The sequence below is a fragment of the Amphiprion ocellaris genome, chromosome 2, assembly GCF_022539595.1.
Source record: "Amphiprion ocellaris isolate individual 3 ecotype Okinawa chromosome 2, ASM2253959v1, whole genome shotgun sequence".
Taxonomy (NCBI): domain Eukaryota; kingdom Metazoa; phylum Chordata; class Actinopteri; family Pomacentridae; genus Amphiprion; species Amphiprion ocellaris.
The window spans coordinates 38802632-38829971 of record NC_072767.1 but is presented as its reverse complement, the minus strand read 5'-3'; the positions used below and the strand labels follow the sequence as shown (position 1 = coordinate 38829971).

At 40.4% G+C, this 27340-nt stretch overlaps 2 protein-coding genes across 3 annotated transcripts in view; both read right to left on the bottom strand.

Moving 5' to 3' along the window:
• The window catches only part of hcn2b (hyperpolarization activated cyclic nucleotide-gated potassium channel 2b), a 52406-nt gene extending 39601 nt beyond the window's left edge, over nucleotides 1–12805 (bottom strand). Inside the window, exons 1-4 of the mRNA XM_023286241.3 lie at nucleotides 12417–12805; nucleotides 11253–12226; nucleotides 7850–8273; nucleotides 2788–2949 (exon numbers count right to left, since the gene is read on the bottom strand). Coding sequence (XP_023142009.1) covers nucleotides 2788–2949; nucleotides 7850–8273; nucleotides 11253–12064 — 1398 coding nt within the window. The 5' untranslated portion in view covers nucleotides 12065–12226; nucleotides 12417–12805. The remainder of the gene's footprint in view (nucleotides 1–2787; nucleotides 2950–7849; nucleotides 8274–11252; nucleotides 12227–12416) is intronic.
• Nucleotides 12806–13426: 621 nt separating this feature from the next.
• Nucleotides 13427–27228, bottom strand: bsg (basigin). Of its 2 annotated transcripts, XM_035955430.2 has the most exons (9): nucleotides 26996–27228; nucleotides 22287–22637; nucleotides 20592–20760; nucleotides 19227–19315; nucleotides 18373–18509; nucleotides 17224–17500; nucleotides 15174–15198; nucleotides 15014–15086; nucleotides 13427–14883 (listed from the first exon to the last, which is right to left on the bottom strand). In XM_035955430.2, exons 1-8 carry the CDS (start codon nucleotides 27057–27059, stop codon nucleotides 15026–15028), a joined length of 1173 nt encoding a protein of 390 aa, XP_035811323.2. In that variant the 5' UTR covers nucleotides 27060–27228; the 3' UTR covers nucleotides 13427–14883; nucleotides 15014–15025. The 2 variants fall into 2 exon arrangements, with proteins under 2 accessions (XP_035811323.2, XP_023142005.2); XM_023286237.3 differs by lacking the exon at nucleotides 22287–22637 and having other exon boundaries at nucleotides 26996–27222.
• Nucleotides 27229–27340: the final 112 nt, after the last annotated feature.

Sequence of the window (27340 nt, the reverse complement as noted above, 5' to 3'; positions counted from 1 at the left end):
TCGCAGATTTTGTTTTTGAGCATCTGGACACAGAGATGAATACATTACAGGACAAAAAGAACCTGAAAGGAGGCTTTTACGGTTATTTCCATAGTCTCATGGGCACATAAAGCTAAAAAAAATAAGCACATGGATGTAAGAGCAGGTATAATAGTTCTCATAAGATTGATATGAGAGCAAGTGTCACATGCTTTTCAATGCAATAAAGGCAAAAAGGAAAGTCCAGCAGCCTGAGGTGAAGCCTTAGGATCATTTAACGCTGCGTCTCTCATCCTCCAAAGAGGATCTGACCTTGATTACCCCGAGATGGCAGCGGCACAACGTACCAGGTGGCCACGCCCACATGGGTGCTCGCTGGTATCGTGGCACTGAGCTCAGAAACAGGCACAAACAACACGGCGAGGCATCAAAGAGGGAAAACTGATACCGTAGACAGAACGAGAGGGAGATGAGGCGAAGTGAGCAATGCATTTTCTCTGTATTCATAGGCATCTGTGATAATTAACAGTATATACAAAAGTGTCACAGTGCAATATAAGAGCTGAGACGTCTGTGAGATTGGAAAACATCCACATCGACCCAAAATATCTCTTTAGATTGGAGCTGAATGCTGACAAGAGGCTCATTTAAAGCTGCCACTGGGAACTGGGAGATATGTTTGAGCAATATGGGAAATATGCAAGATTATTTCTTCACACAGTCTAAGTCAAACTCTACAGAAGTGACATAAAGAGATAGAAAAAAAAAAGCGTGTGTAGAGAGTAAAAAGAGGGCCAGAGATGAAACGAGAAAACCGAGATGGAGCGACAGGGAAGCAACAGCGATGTCCCCCAGGGTCAATGGGTGTGAGATCCATCTGTTCCCGGAGATCACATATACACACCTATCAGCACGAACACATGCACCAGTGTGTCGCAGTGTTGTTTTCAGGGGCCCTGAATGTCACAATATCTACGAGCCAAAATTAGAAGGTTCCCTCTCGGCCTATGGAACATTTCTTAGCAGATAGCAGCAGAATCAGAGCGGCTCATGAAAACAGCCTGACAAAAGCATGAAGGAGGAATTAGCCAGTCGACCGAACTTCCTTAGATGCAGCAAAGATCTAGCTTTCCCTCCAAAAAATAAAAAATGTTGCAACACAGCTACAGTCATGTGCAGATTCTGATATTGCAGCAGTGAACTTATAACATCTTTCCACTTGGTTTCTGTTACAGATGATTTTAATTCAAAAACTGCAATTTCTATTAAGTCAGTCATTTACAACACATTCTTCCTGCATTTATTCCTCGAATATCAGCGCAAATCGTCCCCTGTAACTCCCTGTAAATCTATTTATTTCATTAGTGCAAGTCTCTCTTTCTCTGTGGCTACATGCAAATCACTTCTCCAGTGTTTGCTCATCTGTTTTGCCAAAGCTGCTCCCCGAACCAGTCATCACCTCTTTGTTAAATACACACTCCCTCTACCAACTGTAGGCAACAGATCAGGGGAAAAAAAAGCCTTTCTTTGAGTTCATCACATCAACTGCAAGAAGTACTGAAATATCCCTCAAGTATTAAATAAAAAAGGTTCAAACCAGTGTCAGAGTTTAAGTTTAATTCTCATGCATGTTTAAAAAAAAGCACAAACAGCTTGTATTGCTGCTTTAAGTGTTAATAAAACTGAAGATAATGCTTCATCTGTAATCTTTTTTTTTTGCTGGTGCACAAACATGCTGTATATGTGAATGCAGATACACATGTGAATAGTAACAAAAACAAGTGTTAAAGTGGCACATATTGAGTGACAAGGTTTACAGTTTACACAGTTCATATCCTCTGACTTCTCGCTGCCTCCGGCCCTGTCAGTCACCAACTTCCAATCTGTTATCTCCAATACAGAAAGACGAGTCAGGCTGGATGGAAGGGCTTAAGTCCAAAAGGATAAAGACCCATACAGCATTCTTTTTTTTGTGTGTGTGTGTGTGTGTGTGTGTGTAAGTAAGGGGGTGGGGGTTCTTCTGTATTTGTGTCCAGATTTGGGATTTATTGGAGATCTCAAATAGCATTAAGATAGGCAGGTATTTGTCCTTGCTAGAATATTTAGGGACAGCAACGATTTAGAGGTTTTTGCAATCTGTGTGGATGTATTATTACTGTTTAGCTGCTTAAAGGGAATGCTAAAGGGAGAATTGGGGTTCAAAAGGTTAACTGAGCAAGTGATGCTCCTGTTCTGCAAATATTGGCCGGTTGATAAAGATTGCAATTACAAAATGAACGTGTTTTTAGTCCTGACTGTTCATTAATGATCTAGTTAGGTAATTGTTTTCCATGCAGCTCGAGTGTTACACCACTCTCCAGAGAGGTTTTGTTTTTTCATGCCAGCATTAATGTTGGAGAAAACCTCTCCTAATGGTCTGTCTGTCAGCAGATGGCCAGAAGCTACCTGCCAGCTAGAAGGAAGGAAGAACATCTGAGAGGAGAAGCAAAGAAGAGAAAATGCTCAATAACAAACGGCATGACAGTGCTGTACGGACCGAGTGAAAAGAGGCTTCTTCTGCATGCTAGCACGTCTGCTGGGTTTAACTAGTAGAGGTTTTAATTGAGGCCAGTGCTGCGTATGTATCTGTGCACGAATATGTGCAAAACTCAGCTTTACATGAATCCTATTTCCCCATCTGAGAAGAAAACAAAACACCTCTGTGCTCCACAGGGATTGTGGTTTTATGATTTTGGTTTTGCCATAGCTGTTGCTTTGCTAACAAACACTTTTGCGATTGCGTCACCCACAAACATATTTTCTGCTTACCACCATCTTGTTGAGGGAGACCCAGCAGTCAGCTGGAAAGTCCTGCAGCATCGGAACGAGGAACTGGAGACATCCATCCCAGTGGCACAGCAGCAGCATCATACCGATCAGGTTGAATATTCGCATCACAGCGCTGGCCAGGTCATAGGTCATGTGGAAGATCTGTCAGCAGGAGGAGGAGAGAGGGAGAAAAAGTCGGGTTAGATGTGTGAGGAGAATGAAAAATCAGTGTTTATACAGATGGAGTCAGAAGTGAATGGATGGTAAACACTGCTGAAGTGGCACATCCAGGATATTGTCATACTGAGGAGAGCTCGGCTATAGTTTGGCCGATAATGAGGTTATTTTCAGTAGATCTGCACACCTCAATGCAATTTCTCATTCACTCTGTCGTTCGAAATCTTTCAGTGCATATTATACTGCTTACATATTAGGATTTATGAGCTAACAGTGAAGGATAAGTTGTTTAACTTTGAAGAATAATTACTTCAGTGAACGTTGCACTCTTAATACCCTGCCCTCTCGCCCAGTGTCAGCTGGGATCGACTCCAGGCCCAAGCAACCCTCCACAGGATTCTGCAGGTGCAGTTGATGGATGGATGGATAAATCATAGGTCCAATCTCAGTCCCCACGCTCATGGATGAACAGACTTTGAGATGCGTTCCTGCTAACTGCATGAGGCTTTAGGAGTGTCCCGCTGTCAGAGCATCAAGCGGCGCTCTGGTGCAAACTTTTGGACTTCCTGAGTCTGCAGACTTCCCTGAGGGACTTTCCCATAGCTCATAGAGAAGTTGGTGACGTTGATGGTGATGTTCATGGCTTTTCTGACTTTTCATAGTGTGCTATGATATACAAACACTGTAATGTCACAAATCAAGAAAGATCAACTGAGCAGCTGATTAAACTGCGAGTCCAAATTCACTTTTTTCATGCTAATCACAATATATTGTCAGATTTCTCCGTTTTGTATCATTTAGAGCCCCCAGAAGCTCATACAATCAGTAGCATTGCAGCTGCAAAGTCAGTTGAGCCTGTGAGAGTTTAGTGCTTGAGCCTCTGGGTGGAGACTGGGACACGGCTATACTCCAGGCAGGTTTAACTAGTCTGTTTTGGCCACTTGGGGGTGTGTGAAAAGTTGTACACACAACATCAACATGTTCACCTCACCTCTTATATTTACAGGTTAACAAACAGTATTTACACATTTGGTAAGGTTAGTTGCTAAATTTGGAGTGAGAGTGACTCAAAACAATAAAGTTGGGATCTGGAAAGCCAAAACAATGGGCTAAAAGAGGCATTCGAGCTGAGAGGAGCTGCAAAGTCAATAGTTTAAGAGCAGCCCCATTCTCGTTGGCTTATTAGTAGTTATTTAGCCTATTTTTATATAAAAATACAGGCAGGTGCAGCTGAAAAGAGGAACTGTAGGGAATAATATCTTTATGAATGTATTTGTGCTTAACGTTACAAGGGATACACTTTAATTGGGGTTTTTGCATAATGTGCTATATTGTGGCCTCTAAGTCTCAGCAGAATCATGTCTCAAGTTCTCCCTTATAACTAGGTGTGGAAAAAACTCAACAGGGTGCGTGGTTTGTAATCATTTATGACAAAACAAGATGCTGATGAAGCTTTGATCAGCCTCAGGTAAGGAGGCTCATTCGTGTGAGAGCTGGTCACAACCTTGTAAACGCAACTCAGTGTGGCTTCGTTGGATATCAGCCAGGCCTTATTACCGCCGTGTGTGTGAGTGTGTGTGTTTTACATGCATGTGTGTGTGCACTGGTGTGAAATCCTTGCTTAACTGGGCCAACTGGATGCTTCACTAAATCATAAGTAAACGCATATTTCCCAACCAGGGGCCAAGAAAAATGTCCAACAGGGAAGAGAAGTAGGCCAGACACTGTACATCTCCATTATATATATATATATATCTTACATATATATATATATATATATATATATATATATATATATATATATATATATATATATATATATATATATATATATATATATATATATATATATATATATATATATATATATATATATATATATATATATATATATATATATACACATACATACATATTGGAAAGTCCTGTCTTATGAGCCCATTTGGTGGTTTCTTATATCAGAAACAAAGGCACATTTCTCACTTGAGTCATGAGAATCGTCCTACATGTGAACTAGGCCAAATACTGTGTGTGTATGTGTGTGTGTGTGCGTGTGTGTGCGTGTGTGTGTGTGTGTGCGTGTGTGTGCGTGTGTGTGCGTGCGTCTGCAGACGAGCCGCCTGTTTTGAATTTCCACTTGGGGAGCAGCCAGGTCGGGACGATCTGTGACTCATCCCGTCACTTCAGAGGCCTCGCTGCCCTCGACTTGCAGCTCACTTGAATATCAAAACCTCACACACATTATACTCGACTTGTTAATGTGCATAATTCCGGCTCAAACAGCTCCGGGCCATTCTCTTACAGTCTGTGTTTGGCTGAATAATGACATGTTTACAAAAAAAACATGAATTTCTCCCATGTGCAATTTACACGATGAGTGCACAAAACGATCTCTCATTTACAACGAGAGCTCAAGGGCTCAGAAAAATGTGGTATCTTATCTGTGTGCAGCATTTCACATCACATCTCTCCTCTAAATCTAAAATACCTACATATCTTCAGCATCTGGCTGCTTTTACGATGTGGATAACATCTTTTAATATATGCTGAATATTCCTTCTTCTTTATTCTCTCTACTGCTCGCCGTCATTGGGTCAAAAAATGTAATTTAGCCACAAACCACCACAGTCGCCACTTTCTTTGCTTTGTTTTTTGAGTATCTTCCATAACGGCTAATGGCCCTGGGTCATTTTGGAGAAGCAGAAAGGGAAACACACTGTGAGGCCCTGCCCTGTGATTAGGAAGCATTCCCATCATGATTAATGAGGCTCCAGGACTAATGTTCCCCTCGACACCAGAACAGCACCTGGCCATGTGTCACTGTCAGACCACAATCTGGGTCAAGGCATATTACTGTGACCACAAGTCACAGCCTGGAAAACACAGATAAACTATTTTCTGCTCCTCTCTGTTGCACATGGTCAAATGCATTTAGAGAAAAACTAGTTACCATGATGAATGTGAGCCCTGCTACCAATATGTCACTCTTGTGGATACACTCCCACCCATTCAAAATCATCATCTAGCACATGAAAAAGGCATCAATACGACCTCCCTGCCTCAGGAAATTGCTCTGGACACTCTCAGCAATGCTCGTCATGAGCTTCCATGAACTCATACATCAATTTATACTAAGATCATGCCAGAAATATGGATATTAAGTTTGTGCGTGGTCCAGTGCTCGCCACTGTGCTGGTCTACAGCTGAGTTTTATGGTGAAATCATCACAATACTAAGGCGATCTTTTTAGGAAACCCCCACTGCTGCCTATTTGAGCTGAGCCGAGCTGAGCTGGGCAGAGGGGGAAACACAGTCAGCCACGTTTGGATCGAGCTGAGCAGAGCAGAGCTGAGCTGAACTAAGAGGATCAGGGCAGGGCTGAGTCGCAGCAAAGGAGCCTTCGGTTGTGTGTGTTTGAATCGGTAATTATGGTTCTCGCCGAGCTCAAATTACCACTCTGTAATCAGCAAAGTAGCGGTCATTGTCAGAGTGAGGGAACACACATTGGGTAGGTATATGTTCAGTTAATCCAAGCAGGGATCCTCGTACAAGGAAACGCCTGCTGAGAGTAGACGGGGGTTAATTGTGTTTATGTAGCATGAGGGCATATGATGGATGATAATGCAACTATCTATAGATGGACATTGTTTCCTGGTGTGTAATGGAATCAATGAAGCCTGAGTGTATGCATTAGCCAGTCTGTCAGCATCCATTAACCACCATTTGATGCTTTAATTGGTTGAAATGCCACATATAGGAACAGGGGGGAAAGGTATTCTTGCTATGAGATTTTTAAAAAGTTGGTGTTTGTGTTAATTTCTCAGAAAATTCCTCTCCCGTTGAGCACAGATTATTTTTTCATGAATTCTTAGCTGCATCGGTAAAGTGAAAAGAAAGTAGAGGAGCCAAACTCACCTTACTTCTGCACAATAACTTCAGTGATAATCGATACAGCTCTAACAGCTTTCATTTGTGGGAGAAGTAATGCTAATGAGGCTCTTCTGTGAGACACTGAAACTCACCAGCAGGATTCATTAGAGAAACATACTATTGTGTTAACATTTAATTAAATTCCACACATGCTAATATAATCTACAAATGCAACATACATCATACAAAAAACACAGAAAGTGTTTCTAATTCAATTGTTGCTGTTTTCTGTTCAAGATTTTGGTACAGAAAATGCTTATATTGTAAAGTTTCAGTAGGTGACTAAAGAAAGATGTTTAAAATGATGCTAATGTGGACAAATATCAACTAACATCAATATATGAGCTACCACTGCTTAAATATAGTGAACAACCTAAAACAGGGGAGTCCCAGGCATATGCCATGTGATTCTCCTGAGTAATCCGTGTTTCCTGGGTAACAGTGCCACATGATTTACTCTACTCATGATTTACTCTAAATCCAGCGAATTTCACTGGATTTTGGTTGATTTTTATGTGAATGTTCTTAAAGAAAATATTAGAAGTTTAACTGATATATATGTAATCACTTTAGATATTTTTAGGATTTTTTGGAAGATTTTTACTCATTTTTTGAAAATATTTACAAGAATTTTCTTGCCAAATTTGGGGGATTTTGTTAAAATGAAAATTTTAAAGGAAACTTTTATGGAATTGTTGGAATTTTCTTTTTCTAATTTTTAGATCTCAATATTCTAAATATCATATCTTATTTCAAGAAATCTTACCAAGCCATTTTTCACTTGTTCTATTGGCAGATTTTTTCCACTTATTTTAAGGTAAAAAATTCCTTGAAATAAGTTTTTTTCTTGTTTTGAGAGGGGCATTTTTTCCAGTGCAGTGGTTCCCCAGTCTGACCTTACATGGTCGCCTAAAGCCTCCATCCCTCCTGAGCTTATATAACAACCCCATCGTACCTCCTCCCACTGGTGGATGTAGCGGATGAGTCTGGACAGCCTCAGCAGCCGCAGCAGACTGAGGATCTTGGTGAAGCGGACGATGCGGAGTGCCCGGGCTGTTTTGTACACCTCCGAGTCGATGCCCTTCTCCACGATGAGGAAGATATAATCCACAGGTATGGAGGAGACAAAGTCCACAATGAACCAGCTCTTCAGGTACTTCTTCTTGATCTTCTTGGGGTCCAGGATGATCTCCGTGTTGTCCTCGAATACGATGCCAGTCCTGAAATTGAGCACCAGGTCCATGAGGAAGAAGGTGTCTGAGACCACGTTGAAGATGATCCACGGCGTCGTGGTCTCGTCCTTGAAGAAGGTGATGCCCACGGGGATGATGATCAGGTTGCCCACCATGAACATCAGCATGGTGAAGTCCCAGTAGAACCTGTGGGGATGCAGAACATGATTAGAGATGGAGAAGGTGCACATTTAATCCTTCATACATGTAAAATGCACAAAAACACCAAACCAGAGACTGTAAATAACTGCATGTATTCGATCCAACTGTAAAATCTGAGAGGATATCAGATAACACAGTATCAGGCAGAATTTGAGCCTCAGTGTAGCAGCCAAAATAAACACACCTAAAAATTCAAACACTGGGGTCAGGACTAAGGATTGACCATTTATCTTCCTGGATGATGATCATATTATGGTGGATATTTGCCATTTTTCCAATTATCAGCATCTGTAAATTATTGATAAATTAAAGGTGGTACTTCAGGTCTAAAGCAGCTCCATCTCTGTCATCAATCTGTGGTCTCAGTAATGACTCTCAAGCAGAGACCACAAAAACTGAACAAGAAACACAAACCAGGAAATCAGCTTCTCTCACAGTGACTAAGGCTAACGGCTAGTGGCTGTAAAACAATAATTAATGCTACACTTGGCCAACAAAAGGCACCTGACACAACCACCACAACAGGGCCCAAGGTTGACAGCTAGACGCTTCTCCTCTGTGGTTCTCCAGTGGTGGAACAAGTCACCAAACTCTGTTCGATCTGCAGAATCCCTCTCTGTCTTTAAGAAAGGACTAAGGACCCAGCTTAACACCTTTAACAGACTGCTAAACATAAAAATTAAAAAAAAAAAAAATCCTATTACTTCCCACACTGCCTGTAAGCACCAAGGTTCTATCAGACTTGAACTTATTTAATGGCACTTATCCAGGTTGTGTTCTCCTGACTAGATCCTGGCTTGTGATGTATCTACCCTCAGATGTGCGTTGCTTTGGATAAAAGCGTCTGCTAAATGAAGTTGTAGAATTGTAGAAATTGTAATAAGCTCTAAGATCTGGACCTTAGTGGACGATAAAAGTGACAGAACAGTGAAATATTAAGAAAATAGAGAGGAACAGCAGATGTAACTTCAGGAAATAAGCTGATTGAACTCAGTTGATCCCACATAAACAGATGAGAGCGTTGTAATTTAATCACTCCTATTTCTATTTTACATATTCAGTTATAGTCACCCTTTTTAATGAAGAAGTCTAGTTTTGAATGACAGGTTCTCTGCTATCACGTGCTGTTGAAACATTACATTTAATATATATCGATTCCAAATATCATTTCTCTGCCTTTCTTGAATACTAATAATCGGCATCAGCCCTTAAAAAACCATATCAGTGGATCCCTAGTCCAGACACTCAAAGTGCTGCTGTTTGCTATGGATATCACATGCCAGCAAAGATGCTGATTCTGCTTGATTTGTGACAAGTGGAGATTCTAGCTTCCTCTGTGTTGTGAAGAAATGCACTCTCATGGGTCACACACACTCAGAAAACAGCTCTACCTGAAACACAAAGGCTCGATATTTTATGAAAACACGCATTTTTGTTTCCGCTAAGTGCATTATATCAACCTAAGTTAACTCACACCATCAGGGTCAAGACCAGGTCAAACAAAAGCAACACAAAACTGCTAAATTCATTCCAAATCAAGTCCAAATAGACTCAGGGACCTCAAATCTCCATAGCAACTACAGGGGACACAATCAGAAGTCATCACGGCTGCAGTTCTGTGCTCCATCAACGAACCCAAGCAGTGAATTTTTTGACATGTATTTGTCCAAAACAACTCAAATCAGCAAATCATTCAAAAGTGGCACCAAGGTGTTTATAGCTGAAGATAAAAATCACATTTAAAGGTGTCCCTACTGATTTGCCCACTTCCTTAACATATGGAGGTAACATATTAGGAATAAAAAAAGCAAACTTAAAAATAAATTATCATAAAGTAGAAATATAACCTTGTAGTTAAGCATTGTACAAGCAGGATTTATGGCAGGGCTGTGGATTGCATTACATTTCACTGGTTTCAGGTTTAATACATTCTGATAAAGTGGTTGGTGATTGTATATGCAAATAGAATGAATATACATCAATTATCGAGTTACTTTTAAAGCAAAAGAAAAAAAGCCAAACTTACTCTATATCTGTCTGTTCCACTGCAAAGATTCTCTGCTTTCTTTTTCATACAGTATGTGACTTTAAACTTCATGTCTCAGGGTTTTAGATGATTGGTGAGACAAAAAAAAGGCATTTTTAGAATGTAATTGTGGACAAATTGTGCTTTTTTTCACCATTTCATTACATTTGACAGACCAAGCCATCAATAGCTGGCAGAATAATAATTTGTCAGTGTCGCTAAACGAGCCTGAGACACACTCTGCTGTCTGATCAGCTGAAAGTAAGCCGGGGGAAACTGACGGAAGTGCCTTGCTGAGTCATGACTTGAACGCTCCGTTTCAGAAAATGTCCTACTGTTAAACATCGTCTGTCACTTCACAGAATGAAACCACTGACAAATAATCAAAAGAATGATATTTTGATGAAACACGTCCTAATAAAAAGCGGTGAAGACAAGAAATCACTGGTTTAGATAATGAGGGGAACTGTCCTCGGTGCTGAAACTCAACTTTACGTTTCTAAAGGCTTTTTTTTGGTGGAATATATCACTTGCAGCACACTGTATAGGAATAAGGAAGATCTGTGTGGACAGTGACTGCAATCGTTTAAAAAGAGGGTCTACAATAGAGTGACTATGTTCCCTTGCTCCGTAAAATAGGGAATGCTGCCCTCTAAATATTATATTTCTGGAATAAAAACTAACTTTGCCTTCATTATGTGAGCTTATAATTCTTTTTAAACATCGTGCGTAAAAAAAACATCTGTTTTTATCACTTATTCAAGTTTATATTTTTGTTTTTTAGTGTGTTTATAGGTACAATGCATTCATTTTTTCTTCATTTAAAGTTGTTGGATTTGGAGAAGAGAACAAACATCATTTTCTCTTTATCCTCCAAGCAGAGCAGCTCAGTGTAGCAGCCCGCCCTGTTCATGAACCTAACTCAATTTGACCCATACCTGAAGTCGCTGTATGGGTGGATAATCCAATTACCCGCTGACTTTACGCGCTCTTGTTCCTTCTCCACCGCCTTCTGGCTGCCAAACATGCGCAGGGAGAACTTGTTAACTCCGGGCTGCAGCATGGAACTAAACTGCCGCTGCATGTACGTCTGGTTCGACCTGGACTCTCCATCATCCGGCACTATCTGTGATCCGTCCTCCGCTTTGGAGAAAGTGACAGAATTTCTCGACTGCTGACTCGGAGTCTGTCCTTTACTAGTCGGGGCGTTGGAGAAGGAAACTCTGGAGTCCTTCTTCTCCATCGCTGCCACGGTCTTGACCTCGGGCCCCACTGAAGGGACAGAGCCGTCCATGCTTGCGATCTTGCCGTCTTCGGCTGCCACTACTCCATCTGGCTGCTTCTCCTGCCTGGAGATGAGAGAGGAGAGGCTCCCTGAACTGGCCGGGTCCCTTCTACAGTCTCCGTTTTTGTTGCATATCATGCCGATGCCCCCCTCTGCTGTGTCCCTTCTGAGGTGTGACTCTGAGCCGCCTTGGCCGCCGGCAGCCTCCCTCTGGCTCGACAGGGCAGAGGCAGCGCTGCCACTGGCACTGAGCGGCGCGCAGCAGTCCTCGTCTTGCAGGAGCCACAGCTCATTGCTGTTGGAGTTTTTGCGCGCAATGGACGCGGCTCCGCCTCCTGGCGTAAATTTCTTCATCTTGGCTCCTCCGCTGCTCCCATGATCCTCGCAACCGGTCGAGCTGCCTGCTGGGGGCTGTGGAGGCTGCAGGAATTTGGGCTCCTCCTCGCCGTCCTCCGCCTCGTCCATGGACACAGACAGAGACAGACAGACGGACGCACGGACGGACACTCCTTGAACCTGGCGAGACTGAACGGCGGTTTCAAAGCAGCAGCATCCCTCTGCTTTCCATCCGCACCACTTTAGGATAAACAGCGCGCCGGTGCCGTTGCCATGGATGCAACCTGGATGCTGTTATTGTGTGTGTGAAAGAGGGGTGAAAAGACGACAGCATCACCATCACCAATAAACCTCAGGTAGCTGAAAGTGGAACACAAAAAAGAAATTTTCTCCACGCAGGACACACCCAACCTGACAGTGTAATCACACAGAAAGCTCTACTAAACACAAATAAACCCATGAATCCATCATTTTAACTCACCTGCAGGGTTGAGATGACAAATGAAGGTCACCACAGATCAAGTTCTGCCTCTTTTTGCATCCATTGTTGATCTGAGCAGCTATAAATGAAAAAAAAACCTCATGTTGCAATAATCAGATGATCAATACAATAATATCACGTTTATCCATTTAAAAACAAACTGGACAGGGAGGGTAGCAACAGCGCCCGCCTGTTGCTCTCGTTCGCTGGTAGCGTTCCAAAATGATGAGGCTCTCCTGGTCAAATGGCGCCACCTGGTGGAGAAATATGCAGATTGCACAGCTTCAACAAAATCTGCAGCCCGAGAGCTTCAGGAAAAAGCAACTGGATTTCTCTTTCTGGTTCTTGAAGATGTTTCACCTCCAGTCCAAGAGGTTTCAGATATATACTGCCCTACCAACAGCCCCAACATGGTTAAAAGTCGATTAAAGACCCAAACATCTGACTTGGATGAGAGTTGAAAGATCTTCCAAGAACCAAAGAGGAGTTCTGTTGTTCTAAGACTGCCATAAAAACTGCCATAAAACCTTTTTCTGTCGACAGGACTTTGAGGTAAACCCTCATTGTTTCTTTATCGCTACTTCTACAACATTTGTCATATTTAAACTTTTTTTTAAAAAAAAGTGGTATCACGTAATCTAGACCCCTAGACGGCACTCACTAATGCCAGTGATGCAAATTATTGAGTTAAACATATTAGAATGGGGCAACTATTTAGGTTCTCAAATAAACAAGGTAAATTATCTATAAAAAAAACATATCACATTTTATTCAGAGTTTTGCTAAGCGGGTCTTTTCTGAAGGAGATTTGCTCTGTATGCTTATTACTTAGAATTCATAAGCATTAATGCATTCTAATTAATAAGACAAAGCAAACTCCTTGTTTAAAACACCTTTTTTTCCCTTCATGATTCACAGGAGTAAACATTTTCAGAAAAGGCTTCTTCTGTATTGCAACTATTCTATGCAACTCTTACATCCGAGTAAACACGAAAGAAGTAAAACACACATAAATTTCAATACCTTTATTCAGCTTGTGGAAGTTGTACAAGAGGTGGTGTTTCCATGTACTTGGATGGTACAACTACTTACACAATTCTGACTAGGTCTCTTAATCAGTGTAATTCTGAAATGGTAACATCCAGTCACAACACTATTCAGGTTAAATGGAACGTATGGCTTCTGTATAATCTACACAGTGAAGAAAGAGACAATCGCGCATACATTTCAGATCACTTTAAAAATAAAACATCCATGATTATCTGCAGTTTTAAACATCAGTGCGCTGTAGAAAAGTTGCATTCAACAGAAGCAACAGTTGCATCTCTTGCACTTGGTCCTAAAGAGATTACTGTAGATGTGAAATCAGCAACACAAGCATTGGTGGCTAAAACTTAATTTACAATATGTGAACAGGAAAAGGAAATAAAGTACTATTTAAATATAAAGTTTCTTACTCAAAACTAATTTTTTATGGCAAGAAAACCTAGCTTTTATCTTGGTCATTTCTAGGGTTGGGCATCGCTTGTAACGATTCTGCTTATCGATTTTGGTTCTTCATTATTCCGATTCAAAGGCCAGGTTAGGGTTAGCACATCAGTAAAATCTCACTTTTTCCATCAATGTATGAGAAATAAATTAATAATATAATTTAGGGTATTCCAGTATACAGGAGACATTACTGGTTCAGACAGACAGCAGTAGATACACGGTAGTGTTTGCAGTATATCATTTAAGAACTAGCACAGGTGAAAACTGTTCAGGAATCAATAAGCAGAATAGAAACTAAACTTTCTTCATGATTCCTTTGGAGTTGCGACTTGATGCCCAACCCTAGTCATTTCTGCATTATTTTAATTGTCACTTTGAAGTCTTGTAACAGTTAGCACTATGCAAAAAGACAAGAGAAATGGTGCTTCTTAAGGCAAAGTATAGAACTCTGCTAAGGGAGTTTTGTGGATGTGTAGGGACAGACCAAACATGAATTCAAACGCACACCAGTCTTTGCTATAAGAATGGCAGTGATGTATCCGGATCCAAAAACGTTTCCGATCCTCTAAACAGATCTTGTGCTGCTTTACAAGTAACCATTCCAGATCTGAATAAAATAAAAAGCAAAGACTGACAGCTGTGAGGTCATTGTAGGAAGCATCTGCATCGACGGAACATAACCACAAACTAAGCATTCCTCACGTGAACGTTAATGATTTTACAACAAACACACACTTGGCTAGAACGGCATTTAAACTCATGCAATATTTGCCCCACGGCCTCAAGCAGAAATTATTTCACACTATGTTCTCTGGCTGCACAATGTGGAGAAGAATATAGAAGAAACCAAAAATAGGAGGAAATCATTTTCTTAAAACATTAACACCCAAGCACAAAAAGGTACTTAAAATTGCAGGGTGCACAGTATAATGTGCCACACAACCGCTGAATGCTGGACTGACATCTGGACGTCTATCTAAGAAAGAAATAAAAAGACAGGAGTGACAAACAACACTCATTAAAATGTTCTATTTTTTTTTCTATATAATAAAAAATGAACTTGCAGATTTTGACAGCTTTATTCTCCAATGGACAGTTCCACATACCTCTTTCAGCTTCTAGTTAGAGTTCCTTTGCCTAACATTCTTGTCTTTGTGGTTTGCAGTAGAATTGCTCTTCCTGAAAAACGTCATGTAACATGAGCTCTGTGACAAAATGCAATATCCAAAGTGACAATAAGCACAGGAAGTTGTTGAATGTACTTACAGAGGAGCAGATCCTGAGTCGTCATCTGAACACCAGTAAGTAAGTGAAGAAAGGTGGAAAAAAGAAGAAAAAAAACGGTCAGTTAAAAGCAGATATATAGTCTGTGATTGGTGTAAGACATTCATGCCAACCCCCCTGCCCACAAATGATGGTAGAAAATGTTATAACATGACAACCTCTGTAACGTGATTGCAATGAGGTTATGATTAAATCCAACTAAACATGAATAAAAGCATGCCCACCTGTTGCATTTCAGATGACTGACAGAACAAAATCCTTAGAAAAATCATTTATCAAGCCATTCCACACACAATCATCCCTGTTCTAGAAAAGACTTATTGCTAAATACTGGTACTTTGAATACTGCATGTGGCTTCAGTACATCTAAAACATTTGAAAATAAACAGCTATTTATGAACATTATAATGCACTATCCTGTGTCACCCCTTAGCATCACAGAGGTTCATGCAATACAAGCAAAGGACACCAAAATCACACTGCAGTGGCTGTGTATGAAGAAAAACAGTCTTTAAACTGGACATCCTGGCATGTACAGTGGCAGTATTCACACGGAGCAAGAGCACGTATTCACAAGAATAGGCAGAAAGTAGGCTAACTGGCCAAATGATGAACGAGACAAATGGTGTATGATATACTGATCTCTTGAGAAGAGGGTTGTCTGTCATTTCTCATGCATAAAGTACAAGATGCAGAAAGCATGCAGACAGATCGCTGAAACCTCTTTTAAACCTACTCAGTTCCATTTCAAACCATGACGCTGTGGTGTCTCATTTGACTCTTTCATTGGCTCAAACATATGATTTTGAGGACCAAAACAAATGAAGTGAAAAAGAAAGAACTGGAGCTTGTATTAAGACTCAGGGCCAGTGAAAGAGTGACCAAATCCTCGAGCACATTCATCTTAGAAGTGGTTACTATGAAAGCAGTTCATTCAGACTCCCATAGCTTTTCTCCACACGGTCATCTCAGCTCAACCACTTCAGTCTGACATGCAGTTTTGTTCACTTACCAAAATGCAAAATCAGCAGCGAACAGAGAAGTAAAAATGTAAATAATAAAATAATATGTTTCTATCACAGATTGTTTACACAGAGGCGGAAGCCAATTCCTGATTTTTTTTACGTACATAAACGTAAATAATGACAAAACCAAAGACAATACGGGTTCACGTTGAATGCATGCAACTAGTCGATACACCTCCCTGATACGTCCCCAAACGATCTCAGTCTTCTGAACTAGTGGCTCAGTAAACTAGGTTTGCAGTTTGATGCATTTTTGTTCTATTAGAAGCTGAATAACGTAAAAGGAGGATTCTTTACATAGAGAACAACAAAAGTTTGAGTTGAAGAGTTCAGATACAGGTTGAGAAATGAGCAAATTTCATATATTGTGCAATCATTTTCTGGCAGATATTTTTACATCCAGTTGGGCAGCAAAATACTAGTAATAAGAATTTTCCACAAAAATCTGTGAAATTACTATACCAGCAAAAAGGCCTGCAAATTTTGCAAACCACTGCCAACCACTGTGACCAACAAACAAAAGTGGAAACGGTAGCAGAATTAAAACAAAAAGAAAAAGGGCCAGCATTCATGGAGGCTCGTCGCTACAGGTATCCATGAGGATGTTAAATACAGTCTAGGCAAGAGTCCAGGTGATGCCCTAAACATTACAATCGTACCGTGAGATATGATTGAGTCAGAACAGTTTTAAACCACTTTTTAAATACTTTCAGCGACAAGTTATCAAACCAGTACTAACTTCATCTTTTGATATTTGTAAGAGAAAACAGTGGAATTAAATAGAATGTGAACTTGCACATATTTGACTTGCAAATGTAGTGCCAAGACAGAGGACTTTCAACAAAAGTTCAGGGTGTTTTATAAACTGCTGGAACGCTGCGATGTCCTCACTGTGTCAAGTCTGTAGTCTCATTAATATGAACGAGAAGAATTTATTACGCAATATCAGTCCGAACACGGCCAAGTTGGTGTCACGTGTAATACTATAAGTAACATGGCCTACGTACCGTCATTGACTTCATCAGGCTTTCTCCTCTTCTCGTAGATGAAGATGATGGTCACGAGGATGATGACCTCAGCCACGATGCCGAGGAAGGGCCAGAGAGCAGCCAGGCGACTGCGGACACGCAGGTGGATCTTATCGCTGCCTGGGCCCAGTTCATTGGTTCCGAGGCAGGTGTAGTCCCCGATGTCGTCCTGGATGCTCAGTTCATTAATGGTCAGAGTGGTCTTGTTGGGGGTGCTCTTGATCTCATATTTGTCACCAGTGCCATTGAGGATTTGCTGGAGGTTACATTGAAGTGACAAGTTAGTGATGCAAAACATTTTTTTACATTTTCATTTTTATAGTTGGGCAGGCATAATCATTTAACACAATACTAATTTTAGCATTCTCTACTTTTAGGATTAGGCCTGAAACTTCCAACTTCAATAAATCGCATAGCTAGTTGCTGGTCTACCGGTGCCCTGATCAGTTAGTTTGCTTGTCATTGTGTGACTTTTGTGCTAGTTCTGATCCTAACTAATGTGTTACAACACAAAAGCAACAAAAAGCAAACTACCTGAGACAGCAATAGACCAGTAACTCCAATGTGCTCAGAGGTAAAACTACTGTTTTGTCAAAGGAGTCTGGTGGCTTTGAAAAGATTAAAATAACTGCTTCAGTTCCCCATGTGAAAAAGCTGCCTACAGACATGGTAAAGTGGTGAAAATATTTCAAATATACTTTAACTGATACAGATCCTTTTCAGCTGGACTACTGCTATTGTAAAGGGGCTAAAATTAAGTTTGCTGCTGTAGTTTGTTCTTTATCCTCTCTCCCTGTACCTTTTCAGGTATCTCTGGCTGCATATTTCTGACCTGCCCAGTGTTTGTTGGTAAACTGTTTGTTTCTTGCTGCTCATCTTCTCCTGACACAGATGGACAAATTCCCTGAGTCTGGTCCTGCCTGCAGTTTCTTCCTGTTATGTGGGAGTTTTTTCCTCCCCATCGTCACCAAATGCTCACTCAATGGAAAATTGCTGGGTTTCTCTCTATGATATTGCATGATCTTGACCTGACAATGTAAACATATTTTGTGCTATTGCACTACATAAATAAAACTTATTTAAAATGTTAAATTCGTAGTCAAAATTCATAGCCTAACAGACACATACCTTGCGGTTGCCATCTTCCTCTTTGAACCAGCCCCAGTCAGTGGGCAGTGGATGGCCATGACCCACACAGACCATCACACCTTTGTCATTCTCATTTCCATGCTCAGAGTGCTTGTAGGCAACAACATGAGGGAGTGCTATATAAAGAAGAGAAACACATTCAGATTATTTTATTACTGATTGTGAATTAAATAACAAACTGATCTGAAATGTATTTCCTGGAAGAAGAAGCGACTCAACATAAACATTGGCCAAATAATGAAAAATATATTTTTATTATTTAATTGATTCACATGATTTTTTTGTTTTTAAACATTTCTATGATGTGAAAATGAATTTAAAGCTAATATCCAACTATTACATGTGATTGTTCTCATGTGCAGGCGAGTCAGAGTTTGCAGCTCCTACAGATTTTCCTTATATGCAAAGACAAAGCAACAACAACAACAAAAAACAATACAGACAGAAGATAGACTGGAAGAGATAACCCATTCAGTAATTACAGTAAAGCTGTAATGTTATGGATGTTCAATAGTGTCTTTTCTTAAAAAAAATAAAATAAAATACACAAAAACAAAATGCAGTTTCAATTACTCAGTATTTCATTCATTAAAGGTGCAAATGATGTTGATGTGAACAGCCATAGTTCCCGTAGATGTGATCAGTATATCAATCATCGGTATAAACATCTGGCTCTAAAAGTAAAATGTAATCTAAAGCATATTCTTTAATCTACAGACAACACAATTAGTTACTATAAAAACATAACATTTGCACCCCATGTCAGGTAAAACATGATTTAAATGACCACTGATACGAAAAACAACTTTAATGTGAAATATTTGTTTACTTACTTTTGACTTCGATTGTCTGCTTCACTTGTGGCTCAGTCTTGAACACACATTCATACGTTCCACTATTACTGTGGGTGATCTTATCCAAACTAAGGAAAGAAAAACAGTTGAGGCCTGTTAAGTACCCACACAAAATTAATCTAATAAAAATCAGATGTATTGGTTCCCTCTGGGCCTCAGCATCTAACATGTAGCAGGTGACTAGTGACCAAAGCTGAAGCTACTATCACTTCGCTAAGTAAACATTTCACAGTGCAATCCTGTTTACATGCAACAGCTGGAGGTAGAACTAATGCTGCTTGTCCATCCAACACATATTCCAAATTTCCCCCTCTTAATCACAGTCCCACCTTTGTTTGGTGCTACTGTACTGTACAGTCCTGCCTTTTCTCCCTAATGGGGAATTAAGGTCAGCCCAAGTGAGCACACTGCTAGGGGCGCTTATCCCTGCTGCCAAGACTACAGGCAAAGCTGCACGTCTGCACGCTCCATCTCTCTGCTAATCAAGAGCAGTGAATGCCCGAATGGTGCCCCTAGCTCTGCTGCTAATGGAGGCAGTCAGGGAGGGAGGGAGGGAGAAAAGGGAGAGAGGGGGAGGGATGGCATACATGCAAAAGGCAACATGCAAAGAGAGAACATTAGAGGATAAAGATGGCAATATAGTGTACAAACAGAGCCAGAGAAATGGACAGTATAAGAGTTGGAACAAAGGAAGAGGAGAGAGAAAGGCTACAGCAAGACATGCAAAACCAAAATAGCTATCTTACTGGCAAATTAACTCTTAAATGTTCTCTATGCAAAAGATGCTCAGTCTTCAGTATATGGAACACTTAGAAATTAATTTACTTGTATGGTTCATATACTCAGTGGTGCCAATATGTGAACTGCATCGCTGTACATAACAGGCCTCTCAGGAAAAAAAGCCTTTGGCTTTATCAGGGAGGAAGAACACACCTAACAAATGTATACAATTGATGAATAAGAGCCGTTCTCTGCTATAGTGTTGGTAATCATCAACAGTTCTGAATCCATATGGGACCCAAGTGACGTCTGGACACAATCTCCTACCCCCTAGTGTTCTGAAACTTTAATCTCATCACCTTCTTTGTTTTTTGCCAGACCTTTCGATCTCCTTACATTTGATCATTGTTAAGTACCTACATGCAAACCATCCAAACTACTGATGTATTTACATCCTGTCCTCTTTCTACATTTTAACCATTCCTGTACCCTGTCAATGCTCTAGGTCAGCTTTTTTTCCCAGACCAGTTTTGCATCTGTACGCCCACCCTACACTGGAATACCAACAAAAATAGCTCACAGTGGCAAACCATGGAACAGTACTGAGTCAATGTAAATACTTACCGGTGAACTGTGAATGGACTGGCATCAGCAGATACGGAATCCTCAAGGATATTGCCATTGAGTGTCCAGTAGGAGCCCTTGATGAGAAGGCTGGAGTCGGTCAAGTTGCAGCTGAGCACCGCAGAGGTTTGGTTGCTGACCTCATGAGGCTCGGTAACGATGTTTGGAGCTTAAGGTAAAAAGAAGCAGGAACAAAAATTATCTTCTTTTAACAAGGTGTAAAATGATGGTTAGACATTTTAACACGCTTGTATGTCAATAATGATTTTAAAACTAATGTACTCAGATACTGAAAATACAGTCTTGCCTTAAAAAGCATCATTATTAATGGATGAATTTTTTTATAGTTTAAGTTACATTTTGTTCCAACACTCAACCGCTGTCTCTGGGAAAAACAAAGTAACAAAGTGAAATGTCAGAGTGCAAATCATGTACCATGACAACTTCACGTTCACACTCATTGATGTGCCAAACAGTTTACAAGTATGTAGAAGTAAAGAACAGTACATCATTCCCTAGTTAGTTATCATAATTTTACCGTTGCCAGGAGTAGATTTTGGTGGTTGTTTTTTCTTTTTTTTTTTAGTTAAAACAACTGTTGAGTGTTGGCTAGTCAAGTAGGAACTAACAAGTTCCATCAACTTGCAAAGTCTGGGAAGGAAAAAACATCCACTTCACAAATTTAACCATAGACACAACGTGACATGACCACAAGTTCTGTAGAAATTCACAGAACTTTCCAAGAAAGGTGGAAAGAGCTCCCCAAAATTGGGAGATCTGCCACACCAACGGTAAAAAGGGAGGAAGAATAGGACATGTACTGGGAAGGTAATATATACAGTAACTACAAAAGGTTGTGGGGAAAAGATCCTTTAATAAATACATGCAGAAGAAGCAACAACAGGCAGATACAATTAATTGGCAGTTTAAATGCCAATCACATGACTAAAAGGAAACACTAAAGTAATGCATTTAAAGTAAAGTAGTTTTGCTTTAATTGAATGTAGAAACTGACCTTGTAAACATAATACTGGGCCACAAGGCAGAAAGATGCCCCATGGCTGAAATATGTATCTTTAAAAATGAGTTGCCATCTTCTGTGCCTACAGTTCAGTAGGCTGTTAGCCACAGGAATGGACTACAAGCATTAACAAAAGGGGCATCGTCAATGTTAGTATAAATTAAGGAAAATGCTAGCAATATAAATATCTACCAAGAGGAAACGCTAATGAAGAAATCTGACACCCCTTTTCATCTTTCTTTGACTCCCATTAGTCAAATTAACTAAATATTATATTATGTAGATATACAAAAATGTTTCTGCAGGAGCCATTTGCAAATTTCCAACCTTATGGCCAGTATTATATGCAAGAAAAACCTATGAGGTTATCTAAGCCTTGACACAAGGGGGAAAAAAAGGCATCAGATTGAAGACGTATTCTGTCGGGTAATACAGGATTAGGAAGCAGCCCAGCCATGCTTCATGACCAGGTTCGAATTCTACTACAGGACAGCTTTGGAGCTTTTGAGGAAAGAGGGAGACTGTGTACTGGGTGAAGCAGGATGGAGAGGGTACTGGGCCGGGAAACATGGCAGTTGGGTGTAACGGGAGTTGAATGCCCAGGACTTCACTAATGAGGAGATAACAGTCGACTGCTTCGACTGGAGTCTCCTCGTGCTTCCTCTGCCACTCACTTTCAATCACAATAATGTTTGCCTGCGAGCGGATCCACTTGATTTTTGGCGTCTTCTTCAGTTCATTGCGGTCAGGGTCGTTGGAAGCACGGCACTCATATGTGCCTGAGTCGTCGAGGGTGAGGCTAGTGAGGTGAATGATGCTAGTGGCATGTACTATATATGTAGCATTTATTTGTACACGGTCATTCCGTGCTCCGTCAAACAGCTGGGTGAAGGTCTCATTGGGCTCTTCACCCTCTACGAACCACCACTGCACCTCAGGGATGGGGTTCCCTATTACCTCGCAGTGCAGCTCTGCACTGTCATCGATCAACTTCATCTGAGACAGGGGAGACTTGGTAAAACCCGCTGAGCACCATTTACAGTCAGCCCAGCAAACAGATTTTAAGAAATTTTGAATGTGGTGGGTTTAAAGCAAACAGGGTGATTTTATGGATTAATGATTAAATGCAATAATGGAAAAAGAAAAGACAAGCAAACAGGAAAGAGAAAAATAATAGTTAATAAAACACAAATGAAATGAAAATATGAACGTAAGGACATAGAAAAGGCATAGATCAGAGCAGCATTATCGCCCAATTATTTTGGCTAATGTTTTGATCAATCTTGGTACTCTGACCCATTAATATAAATATAATAAATGCAAAATAGAAGGCAGTTAGGGATGACTCGAGCTGATCTGAGTGCAGCATCATACTCAGTTTCCAATATATTATACTTTTCTAACTAAACTTATTTACAACACCCTTTCAGAAAAATCCTACCTTGATGAAACATAATTAACAACTTTTCTTACTTTAACTATCTTAGAAACTGTGCTGATTCAATAACATAAAGGCTTTGGATACAGGCTGGGATTGTTGCCAAAAGAGCTTGATCAAAACATCCCTAAAAGCAGGAATAACACACACAAAAAAACAAAAAAGAACAATGACAACAAGACACTAAAAGCACACAATAGCATTCCCATGAAATTAAGACAGTATGTAATGAGTGAAACAGAACATGAAAAGCAGATGAGGCTGAGATGGAAAAACATTTCACATTACAAAATCAAACCAAAAATGCATGAAAAATGCACAAAGCATTTTGGGCTGATTATGTTTGTCTGTTGAACCAAGTTCAAACTACAGTGGTCACTGTGTTAAACTGGGTCAACACACTTGTTTTTAAAAGAAAAAAATCTGCAAGTGATTTCTTATTTAGCTGTCGCACAAACCTGACCGTACTATTTTGAAAGAAATGTATGTGTATGAACAGTAATATAGGTTTTTTAAATTCTAAGCCTGGAAAAATAATCAGTGTTCCATGGCATGTTGTGGTGTCTTTGATTAGGCTGTAAAATCCTGCCTCTGTGTGTATGATGACTGTCAGGAGACTTATTTTCTGGCAGCACCTTAAGATGTAAATAAGTTCAGAGTGCACTGGGATCTGAATGTGATCGGATCAACCCGACCACCTTCGGAGGGAGTCAGGCTTGTACTGTATTTGATCTCAGCCAGGCGTAAATGCTGTATGTACAGACTGACCACATTCTTGAGGAGAAAAAAATAAAACAACCGCCTAGCAAGTTGAAAGGTCACTTGTCTCCACCGCTTAACACTAACTGAAGAAAAGCTACAGGTGCAGCCCTCTGCTACAGGGAGTAGCAGTAGTGTTAGTGCGATGAGAGCCTGGTACCAATTCCTGAGACCTGGGGGGCTGCATATCTGTTGTCAAGGCAGCCAACCTACGTAAACAGCATCTTCAGATCAAGTTGTGGACACAATTGAGAAAACAAGAGTTATTTTAATACCCAGTGTGAATCCAAGGCAGATGGATCAGGTGTCACTATTTATAATGAAACTGTGGAACATATGTTTCCAAAGTATGGTATATCCTTTGTATTCTGAAGGACTGACTTTTAAAAATATTTCTTCTCCTCCAGGTATTCCAGCTTTACGTGACCATAGCAGGCAGAGTGGAATTCTTTGGTCACTCCATAGACCAAGCATGTTCCCCTTATTTTAGAAACAACACTGAACTAACACCAAATACAACAAAACCTATGTTGGGCTGAAATGCCAAGCATCCCCATTTTTAAGCTCACAAAGAAACTTTTTCTACATATTTTTCATGAAGTTGGACCAGATTTTGGGATAGTCATTTTGAGTTTTCATTTTCCATTAAAATATTTAGCAAATAAAGATCCAACTAAAGATGCATACATGTGAACATGTCAACAAGATCCCCAGTCTCCACATGTATATCGTGTAACATTCCCAGCTTAGAATGGCTTCCCCATACTCACAAAAAGGTCACCTTCATAGCACATGCTGCATGAAAGTTCATGATTAAATATAGTCTAGGCTGAAATCCCAGCTCTTATTAAATGTAAATGACATGAATCTTGACAGTGTAATTCACTGCCTTTAACCCTCTGCCCTATAACACGAGAATCTGTTCGTTGTGCTTAGAGCCCCTTCAAAGATCAAATTTCCAAGCGAGTATTTGACATTTACGTGTGGTAAACAGCAAGTGAAATGGCCTGAACAATGCAACCGGATTGGCCTGAAAAATCTAACTGGTTACAAGGCAGGTAAGAAAGATTAGAGATTGTATTTGAAAAGGACATGCCATGAAATTTGTTGGCAAAAGAAGCCCACACTATGGGAGTACATGCTTTATCTTATTCACAGAAAGTTTGTCCTCTCTTTTCATTCAACCAGCTGGTTGAAAATTAACAACTCAAGTAGGAATTTGCTGAAAAGACAAAAATCTTTTCACAGGCTGAAATTTGTAATCCTCAGGCTACTTTCAACACTCATGCAACAAATATAAGAACATTGTGAAGCTGAATAGGAAAGGCTAGTACAATGCATTGTGCTTCCTAATAGAAGATGGATGCAAATGGTTTCAACGTGATGAAAGTGACGAATTGGGAAACAATCACACTGATGTTTAAACAGGCCATTTCAAGCTGTCATTTCAGCCACGTATTATCTAGTCAAGGTCACTGCATGGAAATAAACAACTGAGGGGAGAAGCTCTTGTCTCATACAGCCCACATAAATCCATTAGATGCTCAGTTATCCAAAGCAACTAACTTTCTATGTCTATATATCCAGAGTGCACTTACCAAGTAGCTCACTTTGTTCATTGCAACCATTTAACTGTGGTAGACCAGCACAGATTTGTCACTGCTATTAAAAGGATGTCACCTCTTACAGATGGAAAAAAAAATGTGCGATCATCACTGCTACTGCATAGAGCTGCAGGCTTATATCATGAAAGGATAATTTAAGTGAGAGCAGGTTAAGCAGATGGAGTCTCAAAATGGTGGGCAATAACAAAATGAGTCCGTATTCCCCAGCATTTGCCAAATTACTTGAACTGAACAACAAGTACCCAATATGTGAAAAAAACAGGTCTGTTTACTTTTAGGAGCCTCTTTTCAAACACAGAGCAGCCTTATCTACCCATCTGCTTTGTAACCTATTTTTCATGTTATAGTTAAAGCTGGGGAAGAAGCTGAAACTCTACAGAAATATAATTTTACCCCTGATCTACTATAGAGTAGGCATTACCAAAGCAGAAAACAAGAAGTGGCATGAGGGCTTCTTAGGTATGTTTGTCTAACGTGCATATGACATTCACAAACAATCTGACTATTGGGAGCAACTCTCGATAAAATAAAAGCTATAATTAAGCTTGTGAGAAACAAAACAAAATGAAGTGAAGTCCATATTTGCACAACACATTAAGTCAGTGCATGTACTTGCCCATTTCTCTTAACTGTCTTATGGTGAAGAAACACAGAAAGGAAAATGACTCAGCTTGGCTCAACATGATTGGGGTTACAGCTCAGCATCAAACAAATATATCGAAGCAATTTTTAACATGTCTTGTTGAACAACACTGCAATGTTGAAAGCTGTTGGGTTGCTCGACTAGAATTCAGCTTCAAACATGCTCAACTGTGACTGGTAAGACACGCAAAGCTGACTGGTTTTACAGACTCTCCTAATCAAAAACAACCATTTAGACAGAGTAAGATAATCACTCAACGAAGCTGATTATTTAAAGGCTACAGGCTAATACTCTGGCTTCTTAAAGGCTGTAATGCAAGACTCGCCAAAAAACAAGATTACTTTACCATTTAGACGGTTTTGGTAGATGTAAACAGGGCGGGTTAAAACAATATTTAACCTAACTACGAATGGTAATCAACCATTTTAAACGTTACGCAACTGCGAGTTTACACAGTCCGTGACTACAATCGTTACCAGACCACCATAGGGTATAAATTAACAGCAGGCATCACGTGTCCCATTAAATCCGCTGGCAGAAATCACAGTATCTTTCTGTAAAACGCTAACACTCGAAGGAGGTTCCGAAAAACAGATGGCTTTCTACATTAATTTGGTCTAACTGCCATCACGAAACAGACAGACCAGGATTTCTTGACCGCTAATTAGCAAAATATGTTGGCTAACAACAATGCTGCGCCTAACGGAGCTAACATTATCGGCACCAGTGGCCTGTTTAGTTCCTGCTAACCGTTGTTACTGTAGAGTAGCAGCTCTAGGACACAGTATTCGACGTCGAAAACCATAAAATGTCGTAACATTAACATAGCGGAGTCCCCGAAGAAAACATTTTGTTAATGTTCGTACTGAGGGCAAAGTCTACATCTTCAAACAAACATGGCTGACGCAAAACTGTTACCTGTGGACGCATCGGTTCGCCAACAGCTGAGCAGAAGGGCACTGACAGCCCACAGTAACTTCATGGTTAATGCTAGACCGTCGACTTATAAAGCAACGCTGAGCTTCGTTCTTCTGAATCTTCTCCCTCTTGTTTTTTTTTCGTGTGGTCCTCAGGCAGCGGTATGTAGGGGCTGAACGTTTCGACTCTGAGCCGTTGGAGCTGCTCGTCCTCTAGTTGCACCACACGCACGCACACGCCCTGAGCGGCACGTACGCATGACGTGTTGCTTAGGGGCGTGGCCACGTCACACAAGTTAGATTGTTTTTGTTTAGCGCCATAGATTTTGCAACCATTCTACTTAGG